General features: G+C 35.0%; 3 protein-coding genes across 4 annotated transcripts; 1 reads left to right on the top strand and 2 right to left on the bottom strand.

Moving 5' to 3' along the window:
• Nucleotides 1-510: 510 nt before the first annotated feature.
• Nucleotides 511-1,227, bottom strand: LOC138874552 (uncharacterized). The gene has a single exon (XM_070153192.1). The coding sequence runs from the start codon at nucleotides 1,225-1,227 to the stop codon at nucleotides 511-513; it is 717 nt and encodes a 238-aa protein (XP_070009293.1).
• A 1,169-nt stretch (nucleotides 1,228-2,396) lies between these two features.
• LOC104241607 (WAT1-related protein At1g09380-like) lies at nucleotides 2,397-4,208 on the bottom strand. Of its 2 annotated transcripts, none has more exons than XM_009796549.2 (6): nucleotides 4,070-4,208; nucleotides 3,762-3,878; nucleotides 3,359-3,605; nucleotides 3,069-3,224; nucleotides 2,838-2,989; nucleotides 2,397-2,763 (listed from the first exon to the last, which is right to left on the bottom strand). In XM_009796549.2, exons 1-6 carry the CDS (start codon nucleotides 4,162-4,164, stop codon nucleotides 2,631-2,633), a joined length of 900 nt encoding a protein of 299 aa, XP_009794851.1. In that variant the 5' UTR covers nucleotides 4,165-4,208; the 3' UTR covers nucleotides 2,397-2,630. The 2 variants fall into 2 exon arrangements, with proteins under 2 accessions (XP_009794851.1, XP_070016467.1); XM_070160366.1 differs by having other exon boundaries at nucleotides 2,687-2,763; nucleotides 2,932-2,989.
• Nucleotides 4,209-9,183: 4,975 nt separating this feature from the next.
• Nucleotides 9,184-14,533, top strand: LOC104241606 (GDSL esterase/lipase At1g09390). The gene is made up of 5 exons (XM_009796548.2): nucleotides 9,184-9,495; nucleotides 11,112-11,297; nucleotides 12,178-12,338; nucleotides 13,250-13,520; nucleotides 14,021-14,533. The coding sequence occupies exons 1-5, from the start codon at nucleotides 9,240-9,242 to the stop codon at nucleotides 14,248-14,250; spliced, it is 1,104 nt and encodes a 367-aa protein (XP_009794850.1). The 5' UTR covers nucleotides 9,184-9,239; the 3' UTR covers nucleotides 14,251-14,533.
• The last annotated feature ends 7,073 nt before the right edge of the window (nucleotides 14,534-21,606 follow it).

Here is a 21,606-nt window from a genome sequence, read left to right as displayed (position 1 = left end):
TTGACTAACTTCTAGCCTATTCTTCAGTAGTTCTAGGTTTGAGATCATATGATTTGTTGCTCCAATGTCTATGATTCATTCATCACTATATTCATTTGCAAAGAAAGCTTTAATACTACTCGCTATATTTGTTGAGCTACTTGCCATGTTTTCTTAGCTTTCAGGTATGTTTTCATTGTTGAGGAGCTTCATTATCTGGTTATATTGTTCTGCAGTAAAATGTGGAAGCTGTGGAGTAAATGCAGGTCCTTTAAATGCATCTGTTTCTCTCAATCCATCTAAAGGTTGATTCCTTCCTCCCCCTGCATTAGGAGGTATGGTATCTCCCAAAATCATATTATGTGCAGAATTGCCTCCAAATTTCTCTTTGAACTTGAAATCCTCTGGATAGCCAATCAACTTATAGCATCCATCTCTTGAATGGCCCTTCATCTTGTAGTAGTCACATTGGATATTGTAATTCTTTTTAATTTTCTGAGCATAGGATCCCTTTTGTGCTTAGTAGAGTTGTTATTCAGCTTTGTCCCCACCAATTGTCATATGTGCTATGCTTCTCTGTATTTCTCTTTCAACCAGCATAGAACAAGCTTTGTTCACTATTGGAAGTAGCTCCATCATCATGATATGTTCACGAGCCTGCTCATATGTCTCGTTTAGCCCCATGAGAAACTGCAACAACTTTTGCCTCCGCATGAAAGTCACATAATCTCTTGACTTTGGGCATTCACATCTAGGAATTGGTGTTAAGCTGTCATATTCAGCCCAGAGTTCACGCAATTTGGAGTAGTAACTGGCAATAGAACTAGTTCCTTGATTCACTGTGGCTATTGCTTTATGCAGTTGAAATATTATAGATCCATTCACTTTGTCAAATCTCTCCTTTAAATATCTCCAAACAGCACATGCATCTGAAGAATATATAACTCCACTTAATAAGTCCTTCGAGACACAGTTCATTATCCACGATAGAACGATAGCACTGCAGCTCTCCCATAGATCTGTCATATTTGGACCATAACTTTCCTTTTTACAGGTTCCTTCAATGAATCCCATCTTATTGCGTCCTAGGATCGCAATACACATTGCTCGGCTCCATATGGAATAGTTTTTAGATCCTGTCAGTTGCAGAGAGATCAGTATCGCTCCAAAATTATCTGTGGAATGCAGAAATAGAGGATGATTATGGCTCAAATTCTCAAGCAAAGTGTTGTTTGTAGTTGCTTCCATTGTCAAACTCAGAAATCTTCAGGTTGTTCCCTAGAAATCAAATCGATTCAGAAGAAACTTTCTCCTAAATTGAAGCTGAAAGTTGATGAATTTAGCTAATTACGAACTTTTAAAATCATAATAATGGCCTCATTGCTCTAATACCATGTTGAATTTAGGAGGTGACAGCCCTGGAAGCTGAGCTTCTTAGAGGAAGAAATGAAGGAGAGAAGAGAGGAAATGCAGTAATCGACTTTACTGTTGTATTGAAAAGCTGTAAATGAAATCTGTACATAGCCCCTTATATATAATGCTCACTAACTATCCTAAATAATGACAACTAATTACAGTTGTACTACCTACTTAACAAATAACAATAATCTGGTATCTCCTAACTAACTAACCACCACATGTGCTCCTCACGTGCTAGGTTATTCCCTCCTCAACATCAATTCTATGTGCATTTGCCCCGCTTCATCCTTTAATTTTTTTAATTTTTTCTTTTGTCATTTAATTTTGAATTTTCAGCATTGATTTAATGCTTTCACTTGAATTATATATAAGATTATAAAACCAATTCAAAAGTGTTTTACTTTTAAATATCTCTAGTCATCGGTTTTGTGGCTTTCGTATTTAATTTTCAGGGAAGTTGAATTGAAGTACCAGTTAATTATTTGACATGCTTATTTAGCATGACATGTCTCCTGGCATTATATGCCGGGAGACATAACTGAGACTAAACTTCATAACTTCATGATATTATGCAAGTTAACATGCAAACTTGGCTCCCGATTAATACTTGTATCTGAAAAGTGAGTTCTCTTGCCCATGGTAAAACCAATAATTGAACCGTTAATAATTCATAACGAATTAATAATATTCGTCGTAGTTTCTGACATTGATGTAAAAACCTCAGTATTTCATTTCATACATTTGCCATGCTTCTACAAGTGAAAAATTGAGCAGGGCTTAACACGCAAATTAATCCATTTGCGTGTCTGTGTAACACGCGCAACTCCAAAGATGATTTCAATAAAAATTTCCAACTGTACCTATGAATAATATTATAAGACATAGATGTTGAAAGATTAAACATATATTGAAATCTACGGAGTATTATTTTTCTAGATAACGGGAATCAATTAACATGAAATTCTCCTCAAATAAAAAAGCCAGTAAGCTAGATTTCTCTAAACTGATTTGTTTAAAATCCTTTTATTATACATAGAGGAAGGTGAGGCGTTATAAGGTGAAGAATTAAATTTTCATCAACAGATCAAAGTTCAGATAGTCAACCAAATGGATTACTAAAATTCTCATTTCCTAAGCTGATCGAAAGTCAATGAGATCGGTGTATACCTAGGAGCTTCTACTTACTGGCATGAACTTCAGGATTTGAATGACCAGATAATTGCAGTTCTAAATCAAACTTTGCTCTGCTGCTTTAATTTATCTGTTTTTATCTCAAGACTTTCTGTCTCCAACTTCGATTTCTCCTTATCCTTTCCCCATAGGGCACCATAGAATCCCACTACTGTCAAGAACGATCCTACAATTCTGAAATTCACAAACAATAAATGTAAGTTAAAATTTAAAAACCAACAATTTGGATTGGTGAAATGAAGACTTACGTTCCAAGATATAGTTTCTCACGAAGCAAAGTCCAACTAAGAACGGCCGTTATGATTAGCATTAAAGGGTAGAAAACTGAGACATAGAGAGGACCTTTTCTTTGTATACACCATGAAGTTAGACAATATCCTAACGCAGTACATACAATTCCCTGAAATTCACTATTGAATTAGATAAAGAATAATAATACAAACAATAATTTAAATTTAATTTGTTAACGTAATTATTACATTGTAAAGAACGGCAATAGTTCTCATACGGTCTAAAGACCAAGCAGCTTTGTCACGAACCACAAAAACCCCAATTATCACACATTGAAAACTTGCCATTAAGCACATCAACATTGTACTTGTGTATGGAGCTGCATATTTCTCGCTCACTCTTGCCTGATAAATAAATAAAAAACCAAATTTGATGAATAAGTTAATATTTTTCCAGCAATGAATTATTTTTTAGTAAGAAAATTTGAAAAAGGGATAAGAATGTGCTTTGTTTGGTGATAGAAAAGAAAGAGAATTACTTGAAAAATAATCCACAATGAATAAAAAATAGTGCTAACAATAAGCAATAAAGGTCCCAAGATTAAGTTGACATGGCCAGTAGAATTCTTTTCCTCAGTATTTTCTGCAAATTTCCAATGGATGCCAGATTGACCAATTACAATAGGTCCATGATACAAAGACAATAACATGGCACCACCAACACATATTATTGTACCACACGCTTTGGCTTGCCCTGCCTTACTTCTAAACCCAACTTTCTCCAACCTGCCAAATTAAAATTTACTTTTCTAGTAAGTTTCTGGGATTAATAATGTGTTTAATATATATATATATATATATATATATATATATATATATATATATATATATATATATACGCTCACTATTAATTTGAAGAAAAGTAGTAATTAAATTTGTTACCCAAAAGGGATAGCCAGGAGAAAAGTGGCTGCTGGAATTAAGTTTGATAATGCACAGGCGATTGTAGGAGTGGAATTCTTTAACCCAACGAAGTATGCAATCTGACTCACGGTTAACCTGCATATTGGATAGTGGATACGTACCAGAAATTAAGCGTGAATGTTCAAAGGAAACACACAATATCTCGAATTATCATTTAAATTTGTAAAAAATATTTATGTATTTGTTACTCAAAACTTTAAAATAAAATGAAACTGAGGGAGTAGTTACGACATATGGATGATGTGCTTGAAATAGAGAAAACTTACCCGGAAAAAGAACATAAGAAAATCCAGAATAGAATAGATGATGTCAACTGCGGCTTAGTTTTCCTGGATTGAATTAAGCAAAGCTGATTTAGCATTTAATGAGTAGATTTTCAATGGTTATAGATTACGTCCTCCCGTCCTTTTTACCTGTCCCTTACACTTTGACATAATGATTAAGAAAAGCTTTGGACATTATTAGTCTTTTAAGGTATCCTTATATGTGTAATTAATTAATGAATCTATGACTTCTTAAAGTAGAATGGGTGGGATTTAAAAAAAAAGCTATTAATGTCTTCTTGGAAATTCAAAAGTGATAAATTTTTTGAACCAATTTCTTTTGTCTAAAAAAAAGGGTTAGATAAAAAAACTAGAGGAGTATTTTTTTTTTTTTTTTTTGATTCCCTTTCCCATTTGATCCCTTTTGTTTTGTTGAAGCTATTATTCCTTTGGTGACTCGAATCTACGATCCTAAGGTTATAGGTAGGGGAGAAAGGGAAGAGGGTGCTGACCATCCGAGCAACCCCTCTTCTCAACCAGACCAGTATTCGATAATATTCAGTGTTATCCCCATTCGTACAATTTTGTGATTGAATGAGGGGTAATTACCACTCGAAGAAGTAAGCAAAGGGAGCAAGGGAAATAGTTCCAATTATTTGGCGATAAGCAATGTGGACGAAAGGGTCCATTCCAGCATCCATGACAAGTGTTCCAACAATGTTCATTCCTGCATAGCCAACTTGCACCATTACCATTATCAAAAAAGGTAAAACTTCGTTACCCATTTGTTGTTATCTTAACTATATATGACGATAATTTGAGTGGTTTAAAATCTAATTCTGGATGGTGACTACTAAGATGTGACGGAAAATTATACAAAAGGGTAAGCATTTTATAGATGTAAAAGAAGACCAAAATTAATGAGTAGATTCTAAGGATGATGATCACAAGATAAAGAAAGGGGCCACATATGGCAAAAACATTTAAGTTCCAATTCACAGCAGACGGCATATCAGTGTATACGCTACAAGTTAGAGCATTGTGCATCATCGATCTCCTTTTCGATACGGTTTGAGGAAGATTTTGTAATTTCTCGTGTAGCCGCAAGATATATAAAGTGATACAAAACAAACATTAGAAACCAACCAGCATGCCAGAAGAAAAGAATTATTATATTGTTTTTTTTATTAGCAAAGAAAAAAGATACGGCTGATTCCACTTCTAATATTGGTAATTGCGAGCTTCTATCAGTTTGAAGATTCCACTTGCCGATGATATAAATTAGTAAATACCTATTTGGTCGCACCCATTTAATCTATATCTATTTTTTTAAAAAGTTTTAACTTGTACCCACTTTTTAAATAATTTTAGTCTCATTTCTCCTCTTTCGTCTTCTTCTTCTTTCTTCTACTGCTGTTGGTGCTGCTATGAAACTTCTTCATGGGATGATTGTTATAAGTATGTTTATCAGATTATCAAAAAATAAATTATAAATAATTACGTAAGTTAGTAGACAATAATTTGTGAATATTTCCACGTATGGGAAGTTTAAGGTCACACTTAGTGATTCTTTTCATGATAATTATGTTCTTTTCATGTTTAGTGTTTCCAAAATTTATAATTTAAATACTATTGGCAATCTGATTATTTATCTAGTATGTTAGAAAGCTTTTTCAAAAATTTCAGTTTATATAGTGCTGAAATTTTTACAAATGAACTAAATAACTTCAGCATCTTCTGCTAAAGTTTTTGAAAAAGCTTATCCAGGACAAAAAAAACTTCAGCTTATTTAGTGTTGAAGTTTTTATAAATGAACTAAATAACTTCAGCATCTTCTGCTGAAGTTATTTAAAAAGCTTTATGACAAAACTAATGAATCCAGGATAAAAAAACTCCAGCTTTTAGTTCTTAAGTTTTTACAAATGAACTAATAACTTCAGGATCTTCTGCTGAAGTTTTTGAAAAGGCTTATCTAGGACAAAAAAAAAACTTCAGTTTATTTAGTGATGAAGTTGTTATAAATGAACTAAATAACTTCAGCATCTTCTGCTGAAGTTTTTGAAAAAGCTTAATGGCAAAACTAATGATCCAGGATAAAAAACTTCAGCTTATTTAGTGTAATTACAAACAAAAACTTCAACAAATAGAAAATAAAACTTCAGCTACTATGCTTAAGGTCAGCAATTACAAACAAAAACTTCAGCAAATAGAGAACAAAACTTCGGCTACTATGCTTAAGTTCAGCAATTACAAACAAAAACTTCAACAAATATAGAACAAAACTTCAGCTACTATGCTTAAATAAACAAAAACTTCAGCAGCACGTGCTACTTCAGGTCTGTCTACTAGAATGCTGAAATTTTGCGTGATTGTCTTTGCTACTTCAGCCCTGTATGCTGAAGTTACGCGAAAAAGTGGGTACGCTTGAAATTTTTTTTTGCAAAGCGGACACACGTTAAAACGTGACCCAAAAACGGGTATAAATGCTTATATCTAAATTTTAAAGTGAAAATAACATGGGCTAGCAAATTTTCGGACCAGTAGTCGAGAGAGCCAGCATTTGTAAAGTTATTGAAAAATAACCACTATTTTAAACGGAGATAAAATCTGAATAAAAATTATAAAATTCCAACACATTATACTGGAATCTCATACAGAGGCAGATCTAGGATTTGAAGGTGGTGGGTGTTATTCCTTTAATGTTTACCTTGTAATGACTAACACGGAATTTGTAAGGAATGTTTATTCAATTTTTTTGAATTTATTTAGGTCAACCTAATAGGTGTCTTTTATTTGAATATATAAAAATTACACCTAAAATATCAAAAAATAAATATAATTAGCATTTTAAATAAGGAATACCACATGTATTATAACAACACAAATAAAATAAATATTTTCACTAGGAAATTACATCTTTTTCTACATATTGAAAATAAATTTACACAAGTAAAATAACATTTGCAATAAGGGAATTACATCAACCAAAATAAGATTTTTTTAAAAAAAATGTCTTTAGTAAATAAATTATACCCACAAGTATAATTAAATAAACTACAAGTAGTAAATCTCATTTTTAAGAAATGCTTACGAAATTTTAATCATAATTTAATACTAACGATATTTAAATTATATTTAATAATTATGTAATAACAAAAAAATTTATGATATAATAGAAAGGCAAAATTTTGTTTATCTTAATCCAAAATTCCCATAAGACACAAGTTGTTCGGCTTTGAAAGAAAAAAACTCATAGATTTATGATAAAGAGGAATACTTATTTTATATAATTTTAAGTTTTTGAGTCTATTTTTCGAGTGTTCTTACTAGAAATCACATATAAAATAATAAAATAGAGAAAAACAATTTAAAATAATAAAACGACAAATAAAAAATTGGGAGGCATTTGAAAAAGGAAAATGATTGGGATAAAAGGAAATAAAAAACACAAAGAAAAAGGGAAAGACACACAGGGTTCAAGACAAATTCCAATTTGAATTTTACAAACAAGAAAAGCTTTCAAAAAGGTCTACCAGTCATGACACCTTTGTCTAGTTTATAACTGCGGGTGGCAGAATGAGATATTTAACCTAATTTAAGAAAATTTCAATATATGTATATAAAAAATTTATCCTCTTAGCGGGTGCCATGCCACCCCTTTCTAAAGGGGTGGATCCGCCCCTGATCTCATATGTAATTCAAATTCTAGCATATTATGCTGTAATTTTCTCTGACCTTTGAGGCTACTTTGTTCACATTTTATCTTTACATAAAAAAATGGTTAAATTTTAATTACTTTAAATTGTGACTATTTTTTAATTATCAGTTGTAATCATGCTGTTTTTGATTATTGTTTTTTCCAATTATAAATGTGTTGTGAATAAAGCCTATTGGAGTTTAGTCGCAGTCCAGATTTTTGTGACAGAATAAGGTAGTAATATGGGCCAGGTTTTGGTATTTTCAGATGGAATCCAATACAATGAGGTGGAGACGCAAATGTAAGCTTGTTTGAGAATCCCAGAATATCAGGGCCAAGCTTGGAGGGCTATCATTTTGAATTTGCATCATTACAATTGAAGTAAATAATGCACCATCATGAATGTTACCAAATCATAGTTTTGAGGCATGTGTTGTGTAATACTCTCTTCCTTACCACCAAACGTCGTGGAGCGATCGGGGTGGAATGATAAATACTCCTCTATAGTATTAAGAGGCTGTTTAGTAGTTGGTTAGGAGAAAAATTATCCATGTATTGGAGGCAACATAACTTGTACAATGTTGGGTAATCATTAGTTATGCTGTACAAAATTCTGCATAACTAATACCATATTTGGTTGTAATTTTACAATTTTACATAAATAATACATGTATAAGTTATAAGTCAATCTATGTATTATTTTATGCAAGGTAGGAAATGAAATAACTAATGCATGTATTAATAATACATTGAATGACAAATTTATCCCTATCACTTTATAGATAAATGATTCCTTCGAAAAATTGATCTGTATCAAATCCTTTGAAGAGCAAGCATGAAGATGCCTCACTGCTAGGCTATTGCTTTTCTCAATCTATTAGATAAAAAATGAGTATATAAGTGTTTTACTTTAAAATTTATATAATGTATATTAATATCTAGTATAAAAAACCAAATGTTCAAAAAAATAATTCTTGTGTAACTAATTCATGTATAACTATATCTGTATAACTAATCCATGTATTACTTATACATACATAATTAATACCTGCATAATTAATACGTATAGCTAATACTTGCGTAACTCTAATAGACGACCAAACGATCGTAATAGTTATAAAGAGAGCTACTAGTTGACTGTCCAACATGAATCATGCCGCACCTCAGACAAAGATTGTTATATGCAAATTAATCCGCAAAGTTGTGGGGATAAAGTGTAAAATAGTGTAGACCAATAAGTTAATTTTGTCCACCACACTCTTTCAACACCTCTAGTAAAAATTACTTCTGAAAATAAAAAGGAAGAAGAATAAAAAAATAATTTGTCCATACATGGGGAAAAGAACAAAATGGGGACTACCCACCATGTCGGTGGAGCCCACACATTGTTTCAAACTATTTTCAGGAGCTGCCAACGTTCTACTAGTACTAAATGAAGTTAACTGAGTAGTCTGTTTCTACAAAGTAGAGCCAGTCATGGCTTGGGCCTTATTCTTACAACAAGCTTCAGCTTATGTTATCGTCATTTCTGTACTTTCCTCTTGTTTTCTAAACCCGGTTCTAGCTCAGTGTAAAAATGCGCCAGTTATTTTCAATTTTGGTGATTCTAACTCGGATACGGGTGGACTCGTGGCCGGACTCGGGTACCCGATTAACCTCCCAAATGGTCGAACTTTCTTCCGCAGATCAACTGGTCGTCTCTCTGATGGTCGCCTCATTCTTGATTTTCTCTGTAAGTCCCATTCACTCTTGCTCCTTTTTTTTTTCTTCCTTTTTTTCTATTTCTTTTCCTGTTACTTTGTTATTTTCTTTTCATTTTCTGTAGTGCTTTGTTTAATTGTACATTGGAAGTATGAATTTGTACGGAGTTGGTTGGATCCACTGCATGCATTGGTTGGTAGGTAAAATATCATATCTTTGAAAGATTGTGATGAATATTTGATTGGGTCCTACTTGGATTTTAATGTTTGTAAGCATCTGGCATTTCATTAAATGCAAGCTTGACTACTGTGGTTTATTCATGCAATCAAATTGAGGACACTAATAGCATAGCATTGCATTAGTTACAAAATTTATGCTCCTGAAAATGTGTCCTTGTTCAAAGTTTATTTTACATCATCCATTTCATAATGAAACTTTGACTGGGTAAACTATGATCTCTATAGTACATAATATAGACCATTCACTTCTTAATCTTTTGAGAAAAGCTGAACGGAAATTGTTGAATATACTATTTACTTTATACAACCTAAGTTGAAAGTGTACTTTGCTTCATTTCATTTAGCTAGTCTCTGTTTTATTGTGCACCGGGCTGCCAGCTGCCAACAGTCTCTGTTTTATAATGTGATATTCTTGTAAATATCAAATGACAGAAAATTGGTAACTCATTGATGGCTGAAAATATCAGGGTCCAGAATAAACTAACGATCTTCAGACGATGGTTTACTCTGGGTTTTTTTGTGTCATTCTTTTGGAAATACGGTCGGATCTCTCGATAATAGCATCTTAATATAATAGGCATTCACTATAAAAACCAAATTTTTCTCGGACCTGATTTTTATGTTATGTTATAATATATGTCCTATATGACAACACTTCACTATAACAACCAAAAAATATTGGAACAAACGAGGTTGTTATAGAGAGGTTTGACTGTACTTGTTTTAGGCAAATTGAATCATTTAATGAAAGACTATAGCACTACAATGAAAGTTAGTTGAGTGATGCTTAATGGGACTACTTTGTGCTAAGTTTTATTTACCTTGGGAGAACGGGTGCATGCTGCAACAAACAAAGAAAAACTGCATACATCTTTTATACAGATATCTAAATGGATTTCTTCTTTCAGTTAATAAAACGTGAAAGGTAATTAGGACCTCAATTGTCATGAATATTATGCAATGTGCAAAACAATTAGGATTATTATGTCTCCTACTGTATTGAGACAGAACATGTAGCAGGTACCTTCATTGTGTGGAAAATAGTTACCGCGGATCTTTTGGTTCTCACATTCTTATCATGTGCCTTGGGAATATAGAATATCATGGCAAATAAAAATGAGGACAAACTTGAAGGTTGTAATAGGGATCGCACTGAGGAATATTTCCAATATTTTCATGTCACTATTTTTCATAGAACTTTCAAAGATTTTTTTATGCCTTGCATTATTCTGGGATATGTATGGCCCTCCAGAAGCACTATTTCCCCTCCTACTATATATGAATCAACGATGGTGTAGTTTATAGTATATCTAGTTCTTAGTTTTGTTATGGACACATAATTATGCGCTCTCCAAGTATCATGGGATACCAATGTATGTGAGCTGATATTGAATTTTTGTCAGTGCAGGTCAAAGTGTTAATACAAGGTTCCTGAGCCCATACCTAGACTCTGTGGGTTCCACTTTCTTGAATGGAGCAAATTTTGCTATAGCAGGATCTCGTTTACTGCCTAAGTATGAACCGTTTGCATTAAATATTCAAGTCATGCAGTTTCTTCATTTCAAGGATCGCTCAATTGAACTTGTTAGTGCTGGTAATTCTTACACTTTCCTTTCATTCTTTGTACAAATCTTGTATCACTCTCATCTTATAATTTTTCTTTCTTTTTTGCTTTTTGTTGTGTGTGTGTGTGTGTTTGGGGGGGGGGGGATCGTACGGATCTCTCTTGATACTCTCAACTAATTTCCAACATAACTGTGCTTAGAAAATCCACATCTGCATACTTTGAGGTGTTTCTAGTAATACTGAATGACATAATCTCATTAATGTGCTGTTGTTATGAACACAGAATATGTTAGTTATCAAAGCTGAAAGTTTATAGCTAATGTGAAAATTGAAACCTAGTCCTTGATTTTTCCCTTTTGTTCTAGTTTAATATCTAAAGAGCACATTTTGTTTCAAATAGGTCTCTCTGCCCTATACATTTTTGTCTTTTAGTAGAACTCTTTTGGAGCTGGTGGAAAATAACAGAGGTTATCTTTATAATTTTATCTGCAAGAATGCACCTATTAGTCAGTGAAAAGAACTGAACTGGAATTGCCGAGCTATGTCCAAATAAAAGTAGTAGAACATTAAAAAATTTATATACCCTCGGATCTGTTGTATTGGCTATTCTTACATGAATGTTTTCGATTAAACTACCCAGTTTGCATGAGGACTGGAGACCAGCTAGGCCAGCTCTTTCAATTCAGTTAAAAGATACTTATATAGTGCGCAACATGCTCATTACAATTTCAGATTGAGATGGTGTGTCCCTAGTTTTTTGGTTTTTCTTGTTCATTGCTAATAGAGCATCAAACACAAAGAGATGTTAAGCTTATGAAACTTATAGATAATTTTTGTTACCCATGCTAATGGCCTGTACCGAGAAGTGTGAACATGATCTTGACTTAGGTTCATATTGTTACATCCAGGTTCTGGAAATTTGGTTGGTGATGAAGGATTCCGCAATGCTCTTTTTATGATAGATATTGGACAAAATGACCTTGCCGATTCATTTGCTAGGAACATGTCTTACACAGAAGTAGTCAAGATGATCCCTTCCTTTGTTACAGAGATCAGGAATGCAATTCAGGTAATTTCTTCAATCACTATTCATTCACTTTCCCCTGCTTTCCCGACCAAAAGAAGGAAGTACAACACAAACAAGAACATCAATAAGTTAATATGAAGAATAGCATAGGAAGGATAAAGTTAGTTAAGAAGCGTTTCACAGCAGGGTTAATGAGGTGTTAAAAGGTTAGCTACCTGATTTATGTGATAGCAGTTTTTGCCCCCAAATGAAGCTTAGAGCAATAGAGTCGAAGTTTTATTTTGAACCCCGTAGGTGAAGTGTACTTACAAACATAACCATGGCGGGACATGACACGTGTGGGAAAATTTAGGACATGAATGCACAAAAGACATAGTCAAAGTAATAAAAGACATATCTTTTAGTTTGTAACTTATTTTATACAATTAAAATAGCAGATATACATAAATGTAAGCAAGCATGTTTCTGCAATCTACACCAACTGACATGTCTCAATTTAGTTATCAAGTTTTTGATATCGCTGTCTTCTACTTGATCTACTTCACTCCATATTTTAAAGTTGTAATTTAGCTCTGCATTCTTATATTGCTAAACATATCCATTCTTGAGCATGTACCAATAATTGGAGAACCAGATGCATGTCCAATCCAGTATCTAAGTACGGTAAATTTTCAGAGTTTCCCCTATTTATGGCCTTAATATCTGCATGTGAGAATTCAAGTGCATTATTTTTAAGTTCTAAGAAATTTAATGAAGACAAGCATTATAAGTGATGATATTCCGGTACAAATTCTGTTAGTTGGAACTGGCATGTCTACGGCTAAAGCTTTTATTAGATACGAATAAAAAATATTAGTGCTCCATCCTTTCACATAAAATTTAAGATTTATGATTATAGCTTAAAATTAGATAGTTTTTGAGTCTGCCCATTCCCTTAAACTTTTCAAATGTAGGTCATATATTCTCAAGGAGGGCGGAAATTTTGGGTCCACAACACTGGGCCACTAGGATGCCTACCTCAAAAACTTACCCTGGTTCAGAAAGTTTCCTCTGATCTTGATCCACATGGCTGTCTTGCAAGTTACAACTCTGCAGCAAAACTGTTCAATGAAGGGCTGCGACATGTGTGCCAAGAGTTGGGATCTGAAATGAAGGATGCTACTATTGTATATGTAGACATATATGCTATCAAATATGATCTTATAGCCAACTCCAGCAACTATGGTAAGCATAAAACGTTTCTCGTTTGGTTAGTCAGCTAGATTTTCCTAGTTTTTAGGTTGTGAATGATCAGAATGGATCTACTAAAGTTGGCATTGAAATGCTGATATTATTAGTAAATAGATTGGCTAGCTCCCAAAATAATATGTTTCCTCCTTATTGTACCCTCATGTACAGAGGTTCTTTTCACTTGTCATCAAAAACTTCTTGCAAATTGAGTTGTTGTTATGGGTAGAATGTCTCACATTGGTTGAGCGGGAATGAGTTATATGGTTTCACGACATTCCCACCGTATGAGCTAACTTTTGGGAGTGAGTTAGGCTTAAGGTCCATTTCTTTACCGTTACCTTGTTCATTCACCAAACTTGGAAAGTTTGAAATTAAAGAAGAATGAGGGCTGAGAAAGCAACACAGTAATTATTCTCACGAGCTACTGACTATTTGTAAATAGTTGGCAGCTTACTAAAAACTACTGTTCATATGTTATGATTCTGCATTTGCAGGCTTCTCAAATCCGTTAATGGCATGTTGTGGCTACGGAGGACCTCCATACAACTACCGTAAAGGAGTGACATGTGGTCACCCCGGTTATCAGGTTTGCAGTGAAGGGTCTGAGTTCATAAGTTGGGATGGAGTTCATTATACTGAGGCAGCTAACAGAGTTATAGCCTCTAAGATACTGTCCACAGAGTATTCCACTCCGCGAATCGGCTTTGATTTCTTCTGCCATTGATAGTTCATTGCAAGAATAAAGTGCAAGCTTATCTTAGTTGCTGCAGAGAGAATGGTGAAAATTCTTTGAAGAAAAAGAATAGTAAAAAGATTCCGTTCTGAGTTCATATTGCTGTTCATAGAAAGAGGCCAAGGTGAACTCTTTGCTCTTCGTTTTGAAGTCATGATTCCCTAACACTATTTGTCTCAATCCACGTCTCCCCGTGATTTTAGGCATGTATTAACTTATTTTGTAGCTGTGTATTATTTATGATATCAAAGCATTTAAGTCTGTGTTTTCTTTAGTTTTCTTGCAAGTAATTCATATCATGATGTCTTCTAGTTGACATATTCCAAAATATAACATTGACATACTCATTAGTGTTGGTTTTTTTCTTTTTTCTTGAGAAGGAACAAAGAAATGAACTCTTTCGTATTGGCTTTTATATTGACCAGAAGAATGTTTCAAACTTCAATGAATCGACTTCCTTTTGTTCCTAGCTTTCTGGTTGAGTTTACTCGTGGACCCGTTTGGCCATAGATTTTGCCAAAATAAATTTGGGTTTTATTGACAAACACATGTTTGGCCATAGATTTTGCCTACATTTTGGCAAAATCCCAAATCCCAAAACCAGCTCCAAAATATCACTATTATATTTTTTAAAAATTGCGCCAAAATTATGTATTTTATAAAAGAACACCACTTATTATTTTGTAACAATGTTGCTTCGTCTTCTCGGCCATCTGATAGTGTATCATGTAGTTCATTATAAAAATAATAATTTTGTACCAAATTTATTTATGTTCAGGACTATGGTTTGCGATAATATAATGAATGTTATATGAAGATTTGAGCTTAAACTGAAACTGCCATTAGAAGCGAAAGAGCAGAGAAGAGAGCTTCGGAGAGAGAAGGAATATTCTATAAAAATGTGTTAAGTAAATGACTTTACATCTGAGCTGCATATATATACAGTAAAACTAACTCTAACTAATTCTTATGACAACTGTGATCTTGTTGTCAAATTAACTACCACTAACCGACTTAATTAAGACAAATAATAGCTCTTTCTTCTTCTACATAGTGCAAGTCACTGTAAGATAATTAATCTATAGCCATAGCAGAGATTAAGACACAATCATACAGATATAATATCATAATCTTGAGTTAGAGTCTAAGGAAGCATACCGTTAAACTCCATGGATTCAGCAGCGACAACAAACAGCGATTAAGCCTGAGACCAACTTTCACAATCCACTAGCTACGCGCTCTCACAGTCCGGAGAACTTGACTGATGGGACGTCTACTGTTACCACGTATTCAAGAAGCAGAATACGCTAGGGTTTTCTAATAGCTAGGGAAAGGGAGGTTGACCTCTATTTATAAAGAGTGTCTACCCATCACAGACCAATAGTTATTGGGTCTCACTTATCCACACACATGATATTTAATATTAGGCCTTTTATTTATGCACCACTTGGGCCACGTCACTATCCTTTCAGGCTATAACCAATTAACGTAAGTCCAAATTCCAACATTTTCTCACTTGGACGTTAACGTTAATTGAGGACAAGAAATAATTTTAAATATTTGAGTTTTTAAGAAAATCATTTTGAAAAAGGATTTTAGACTCTACGGTGGCCACACTACTCACATAGCCACAAATAGAATGACCCATATAACAATCCATTCAGTCTCAATAGAAAAGACTAATAATGAATCGTAGTAGGCATCGTACCATTTTAAGGTATGAATTCTATCTATGACCACATATGCTAGAATTTCCATCAACATGGATCAAACATGTGTGCTAAGCATTTTATCTTTTTAATCAAAGTGAAGATTCACACCTCTTAGAAAGAAATAATCATCCAAGTGATATTATAACCATATCACCTTAGGAGCCTCCAAGTGACACAAAATCATATCACTTCAGGAGGATTCCCTTGTGCCTTACCCGGGATAATCAAGGCAACAAGCTGCAAGACTCAAAAATATCATGAGTTTATGCAATGCCCAATTGGAAATAAAAAATAAATAAATTGTCATGTTAGTTATAAGCATAAGAGATATCAAATAACACAAGCTTGCATAAAAATAAAATTTATTAAATGCAATATCTCAGTCAACAATTACAAAGTAACTCACACTGACTAAAGCACATCAAAAGACTCTAAAATACCCATATTTTTAGCATGTTATTCAAACACTACAGGCCTAAGACCTTTAGTCAAATGATTAGTCAACATAGATTCTGTGCTAATATGCTCAATACATATATCACCTTCTTTTACCATATCTCTAACCTTAAGAAACTTAAGGCTAACATGTTTAGAGTCTCTTGTTCTCTTGTTACTCTTGGAGAAGAACAAGCTGCACTGTTGTCACAGAAAATAGTCACCGGCTTAGATATAAAATCCACAATTTGCAATTTAGTAAGAAAATTCTTCATCCAGACAACATGTGAAACGGTCTCAAAACAAGTAATAAACTCAGCTTCCATTGTAGATGTAGCGGTGATGCTTTGCTTCTAACTTTTTCAAGAAATAGCACCTCCACCCAACATAAAAATATACTCAGAAGTTGATTTCATAGTATCGTGACAACCTGCAAAATCAGAATCCGAATATACTAGAAGATCCAGGTCATCAACCCTTTTGTACACAAGCATGTCTAGTCGTTCTTTGTCGGAAAACTCTTCGTGTTTCCAGTCAAAGAGGGGCAGCTGTAGACACCTGATTTTTGACCCTCCCCGAGAATTTTCACATTTTTAGCGTGAATATGTGAAATTGGGTCTAATATAGCTATTTTAACTATTTTACTTTATTTCGTCGCAAAAGAAAAATTACAAAAAATATATATATGAATTTTAGTTTATGTATTTCTCATAAACTTGAAAATATACAAAACAAATTGTACCTTAATTTTGTACTTTATATAATTTCGAAAATTACCAAAAAATATAGTTCTATTAATGTTTTGTAGTCATTTTAATTTTTGAAAAAATACAAAAATATTACTTTATATTTTATCTTTAAATAAAAACGAAAATTACAAAAAAAATATAGTTTTATTAATATTTTGTAGCTATTTTAATCTTGAAAAATATTAAAAAAGATATAGCTTTGTTTTAAATATTAGTCTTATTTTGGTAGTTATTTTGCTTACATAGGATTAGTTGAGCAACGTCGTGTTCTTATTCTCGGGTCCGGGAAAAAGAATAATATTCGGGTTCAAACTACCAGTTTTTAGGCCTAATTTTCGGACCTAGCCCATAATAATCCGAGTCCACCACACATGGGGGACACACGTGGGGAACACGGACGGAACACCACACACGGGGAACCCCACCACGCGTGGGAGACACAAGTCTTGAACCCCACCACGCATGTGGGTCTATTTTCTTTTGCAAAAAACTACAAAAACACACGGACAAAGGGTGGGGAACGGACAGATTTTTGAACTGGGCACTATTCATTCATCTTCTCCAAAAGGAGAAGAACAAAAAACCCTAGGAGCCTACCCAAAAGAAACGTGAAACCATCTGCGTCCACGCCCAAACACCACCATCATCCACCACGCACCAGTCCCGTCGTCACTGCCCACACGACCACTCCTCCTCCTCCTAGCTCCATCAAACTAGTCCGGGTCCTCCATTAAATCCGACGACCACAGCTGTTGCTGCTGCGTCGTCACTGACCATAACCCACGACCCCTCGTTTTGTCGAGCAGCAGCAACCATCGCTGCAGCAGTCGACCATCCTCATGTCCAAACTCCCTTCCTCGACCTTACCGTCGCCCCAACTCCCTCTCCGCCTCACAACCACCACCAAACAGGCCCGTCAACCACCCTAACCCCCCAGCCCGCGAGCTCCAGCTCCACCCAAAACAGAATCATCGCTGCTGCATCGTCCAGTCCTCGACCCTACTGTCCAAACCACCTGCTTCCGCCTCCTGCTTCACCCATTCCAGCCTTATCGACCACCAAACCTCCAGCTCAAACCTCACGCCACAACCCGCCTCCCCGTCGAACCTGGCCCTCAAAAGTAACGAACGTCCAGTAACATATCGGGAAAAACCAGTAGCAGCCATGGTTCATGCTCAGTCCGTTCGTGTTCGAGTTTCTAGCGCGAGCTATTCCGTTTGAGCTGTGATGACTGCTTCCATGGTTTCCCGTTTGAAGTCTGTTCGAGTGCCGATGTGAGGTTCCATTTCGTTGGTCTCGTTGCTTCATTTCGCCGACTATGGCTCCATTTCGGTTTGACGAATGAGTTGTAAAACCCTCAGCAGTGTTTATCATTAGAGGTTCGTTTTTCTATCTTTGTTTGAGTTGCTATCGGTTACTATCGTGTCCGAGCTTGAATACATGTTATGTTGAAGATCTTGTTTAAATCTGTCTGAGTTTTAGTTTTGTGCTTATGTTATTGCTATCTCAAATTGGCATGCTAGACGAAAGTTGTACAAAAGTTTTCATGTTCGTGACTAGCTTGCCGAATTGGTAGTCGGATTGATTTAATAAGTTCTATCATAATTTTGTTAGTCATTATTCTGTTGTTTACCATACGGGTTAGTTCTAAATGTAAGTTCATGTTTAATTGTAATTCGTCAAGCTTGAGATACTCTTTATTAGCTGTGTATCCTACTAGCTTCCATTGTTCGATTAATAAATTAGGATTTTTTTTTAGAGACGAACAAAGTAGAAGAATTATAGTCATGCTAAGATTATCCTTTTAATAAAATGAGACGAGCCTCGCCAAATAAAATGCACAGATTGCGGGGCCCTCACAAAATGTATGCTTTAATTACTTAGAATTCGGGATCGGTCGTTTAGCAAAATTCCACGGCTTTACCCAGAAATAATAATACGCTAATCGCTTTAGGCGCGTATTTTAATAATCTTACCTTCTTAAACTCGGGTGTGCATTTCATGCGACCCAAATCCCAATCCCAAAACGTCAAATAAAATATGTTCCGGATTGTGGGTGCATTTCATGTGACGCAGTCCAAAGACATGTTTTAAGCGATGTTAAAAATATATAATAATAATAATTATGAAAGCGGTAAAAAGTTAAAATTTGCACATAAGTTCATATTTGTATAAAATCAGATAATCAAGCCGAATATAACAGTTGAGCGACCGTGCTAGAACCACGGAACTCGGGAATGCCTAACACCTTCTCCCGGGTTAACAGAATTCCTTATCCGGATTTCTGGTACGCAGACTGTAATATGGAGTCATTATTTTCCTCGATTCGGGATTAAAATTGGTGACTTGGGACACCCTAAATCTCTCAAGTGGCGACTCTGAAATAAATAAACAAATCCCGTTTCGATTGTCCTTTAATTGGAAAAAACTCCTTTGTACCCTCGCGGGGGGTGGAAAAAGGAGGTGTGACAGCTCTGGCGATTCTGCTGGGGATAACACCCAGAACCACTGGTTCAGGGTTAGAAATCGAGCTTAGAATAAATTGTTATATTTAGCTTTATCTGATTTTGTTACATGATATGAGCCTAATGTGCTAAATGTTGCTTTTACCGCTTTGATATTATGTGAACTGTATATAAACTGTGCCGAAACCCATATCCTTTCTGAGTCTTCTAAATCATGAAGAAGGGTGTACTTCGTACGACTTCTTTTCTGTATAGTGTCAAATCCCAATTTAGAACGAGGTTCGGACAAGTTGCTAAGCCGGTGAAGCTTCTGTATTCCCGGTACGCTGCCCCCCCTCGGCTCGAGCTGTCCGCTCGGGTAAGCCAGGTCTAGAACAAACACCCAGGTTCTGAACCTAGTATAACAAAGCCACATGCCGGATCCCTAGTAGGAACGTTTATTTGCATCATGTGCATTTGACTTAGGGGACTCAACACAGGGGTTGGGTCCGTCTAGGACAAACAACCTGAAAATAATAGACCATTTTTTTGGCATCCTATGTGCTACCTGTTGTATTTATTCAAGGGTGAATGGGTCATTTGGCGGACCAATGATAGTTGAGGACAAATGGCACTCCTTATCATGCTGATCACGTTAAATAAGAAAGTTGCACGATTTTTTAGATAAGCATGCTATTATGTTAATTAAGCACATGGGGAACATTGTGGAATTCAAGAAGCCTTGGTATTCCACATGTCCCCCACGCTTCATTTTTTGGAAAAAGCACATGGGGAACATTTGTGGAATCCAAGAAGTCTTTGAATCCCCTATGTCCCCCATGCTTCATTTTTGGGAAAAGCACATGGGGACCATTTGTGGAATCCAACAAGTCTTGGAATTCTCTATGTCCCCCACGCTTCATTCTTGGGAAAAAACACATGGGGAACATTTGTGGAATGCAAGAAGTCTTGGAATTCCCTATGTCCCCCATGCCACATTTTTGAAAATAATAATAAATAAAAAAGAGCATTGAAAAATTCAAAAAGATTTTGTATGTTGTCATCATTTTCCACAAATTAGAAAATCGTGAAAAAGAGGAGAAAATAACAGTGTAGAGATATAACTACTTATTTTTAGAAAGAAAAAACAATGTCCAAGTAGTGTCGAAACTCTACCGAAATTTTGAAAAAAAGAAAAAAAAGGAATGTTTTATGTTTTTTATTAGTTTGTTTGTTTGTTATGAATGAAAAATAATAGTTTGTTTGATTGTTGTGAAAAAATAGAAAAAGGAAAAGGGTCTTCTCAAAAATAGTTTATTTGCCCGAACTACGCGGGTTTGATTCTCACCGGATGTGAGATACGTAGGCAACCCTCATCGGGTCCAACCCCACCGTTTGCAAAAAAACCAAAAATAAATAAATAATAAAAAAAAATATATATGTCAAATTTTAATTTTGTCATAAAGAAGTCGGGTGACGCTGTTTTATCAAGACATAGCCGAATGTTCTCGAAAGGGACGCCGGAAGGCTGACCTTGCATAAACAGCCGTCTTTGGGTCATTTTTTAAGATTTGGTCCAGTTGACCCACACAGCCTTAAAAATCTTCGTCCCCGAGACGTTGAAAGGCCGTGTTTGCAATATTGACTTTTCTAATTAGAAAAACGATAAAAAGAGTCATAAAAGAGTTCGGGTGATGCTGTTTTGTCACAAATAGCCGAATGTTCCCGAAAGGGATGCCGGAAGGCTGACTTTGCATAAACAGCCACCTTTTGGGTCATGTTTAGGATTTTTGGTCCAGTTGACCCACACAGCCTTAAAAATCTTCGTCCCCGAGGCGCTGAAGGGCCGTGTTTGCAACACCACGTTTTCATTGTAATTTGAAAAAAAAAAACAAAGAGTCTGCGGTTAGGTGAATACCGTTTGAATTTTTATTTAAAAAATAAGTCGAGCCAACTTCGGTTGCGTCTTAAACTGTTCTTGCCAAAATAGCCTTAGAGTATCTTTCA

This window comes from Nicotiana sylvestris, chromosome 1, assembly GCF_000393655.2.
Source record: "Nicotiana sylvestris chromosome 1, ASM39365v2, whole genome shotgun sequence".
NCBI lineage: Eukaryota > Viridiplantae > Streptophyta > Magnoliopsida > Solanales > Solanaceae > Nicotiana > Nicotiana sylvestris.
This window is presented reverse-complemented; position numbering and strand designations above follow the sequence as displayed.

Excerpts from the sequence above, each read along its gene's own strand:
- LOC138874552 (XM_070153192.1), bottom strand. The coding sequence starts at position 1,227 with ATGGAAGCAACTACAAACAACACTTTGCTTGAGAATTTGAGCCATAAT.
- LOC104241607 (XM_009796549.2), bottom strand. The coding sequence starts at position 4,164 with ATGCTAAATCAGCTTTGCTTAATTCAATCCAGGAAAACTAAGCCGCAG. Across the intron at positions 3,879-4,069 it reads TTCTTATGTTCTTTTTCCGG|GTTAACCGTGAGTCAGATTG; the intron begins GTAAGTTTTCTC and ends TCCAATATGCAG. Across the intron at positions 3,225-3,358 it reads CATTGTGGATTATTTTTCAA|GCAAGAGTGAGCGAGAAATA; the intron begins GTAATTCTCTTT and ends TTTATTTATCAG.
- LOC104241606 (XM_009796548.2), top strand. The coding sequence starts at position 9,240 with ATGGCTTGGGCCTTATTCTTACAACAAGCTTCAGCTTATGTTATCGTC. Across the intron at positions 9,496-11,111 it reads CCTCATTCTTGATTTTCTCT|GTCAAAGTGTTAATACAAGG; the intron begins GTAAGTCCCATT and ends TTGTCAGTGCAG. Across the intron at positions 12,339-13,249 it reads AGATCAGGAATGCAATTCAG|GTCATATATTCTCAAGGAGG; the intron begins GTAATTTCTTCA and ends TTTCAAATGTAG.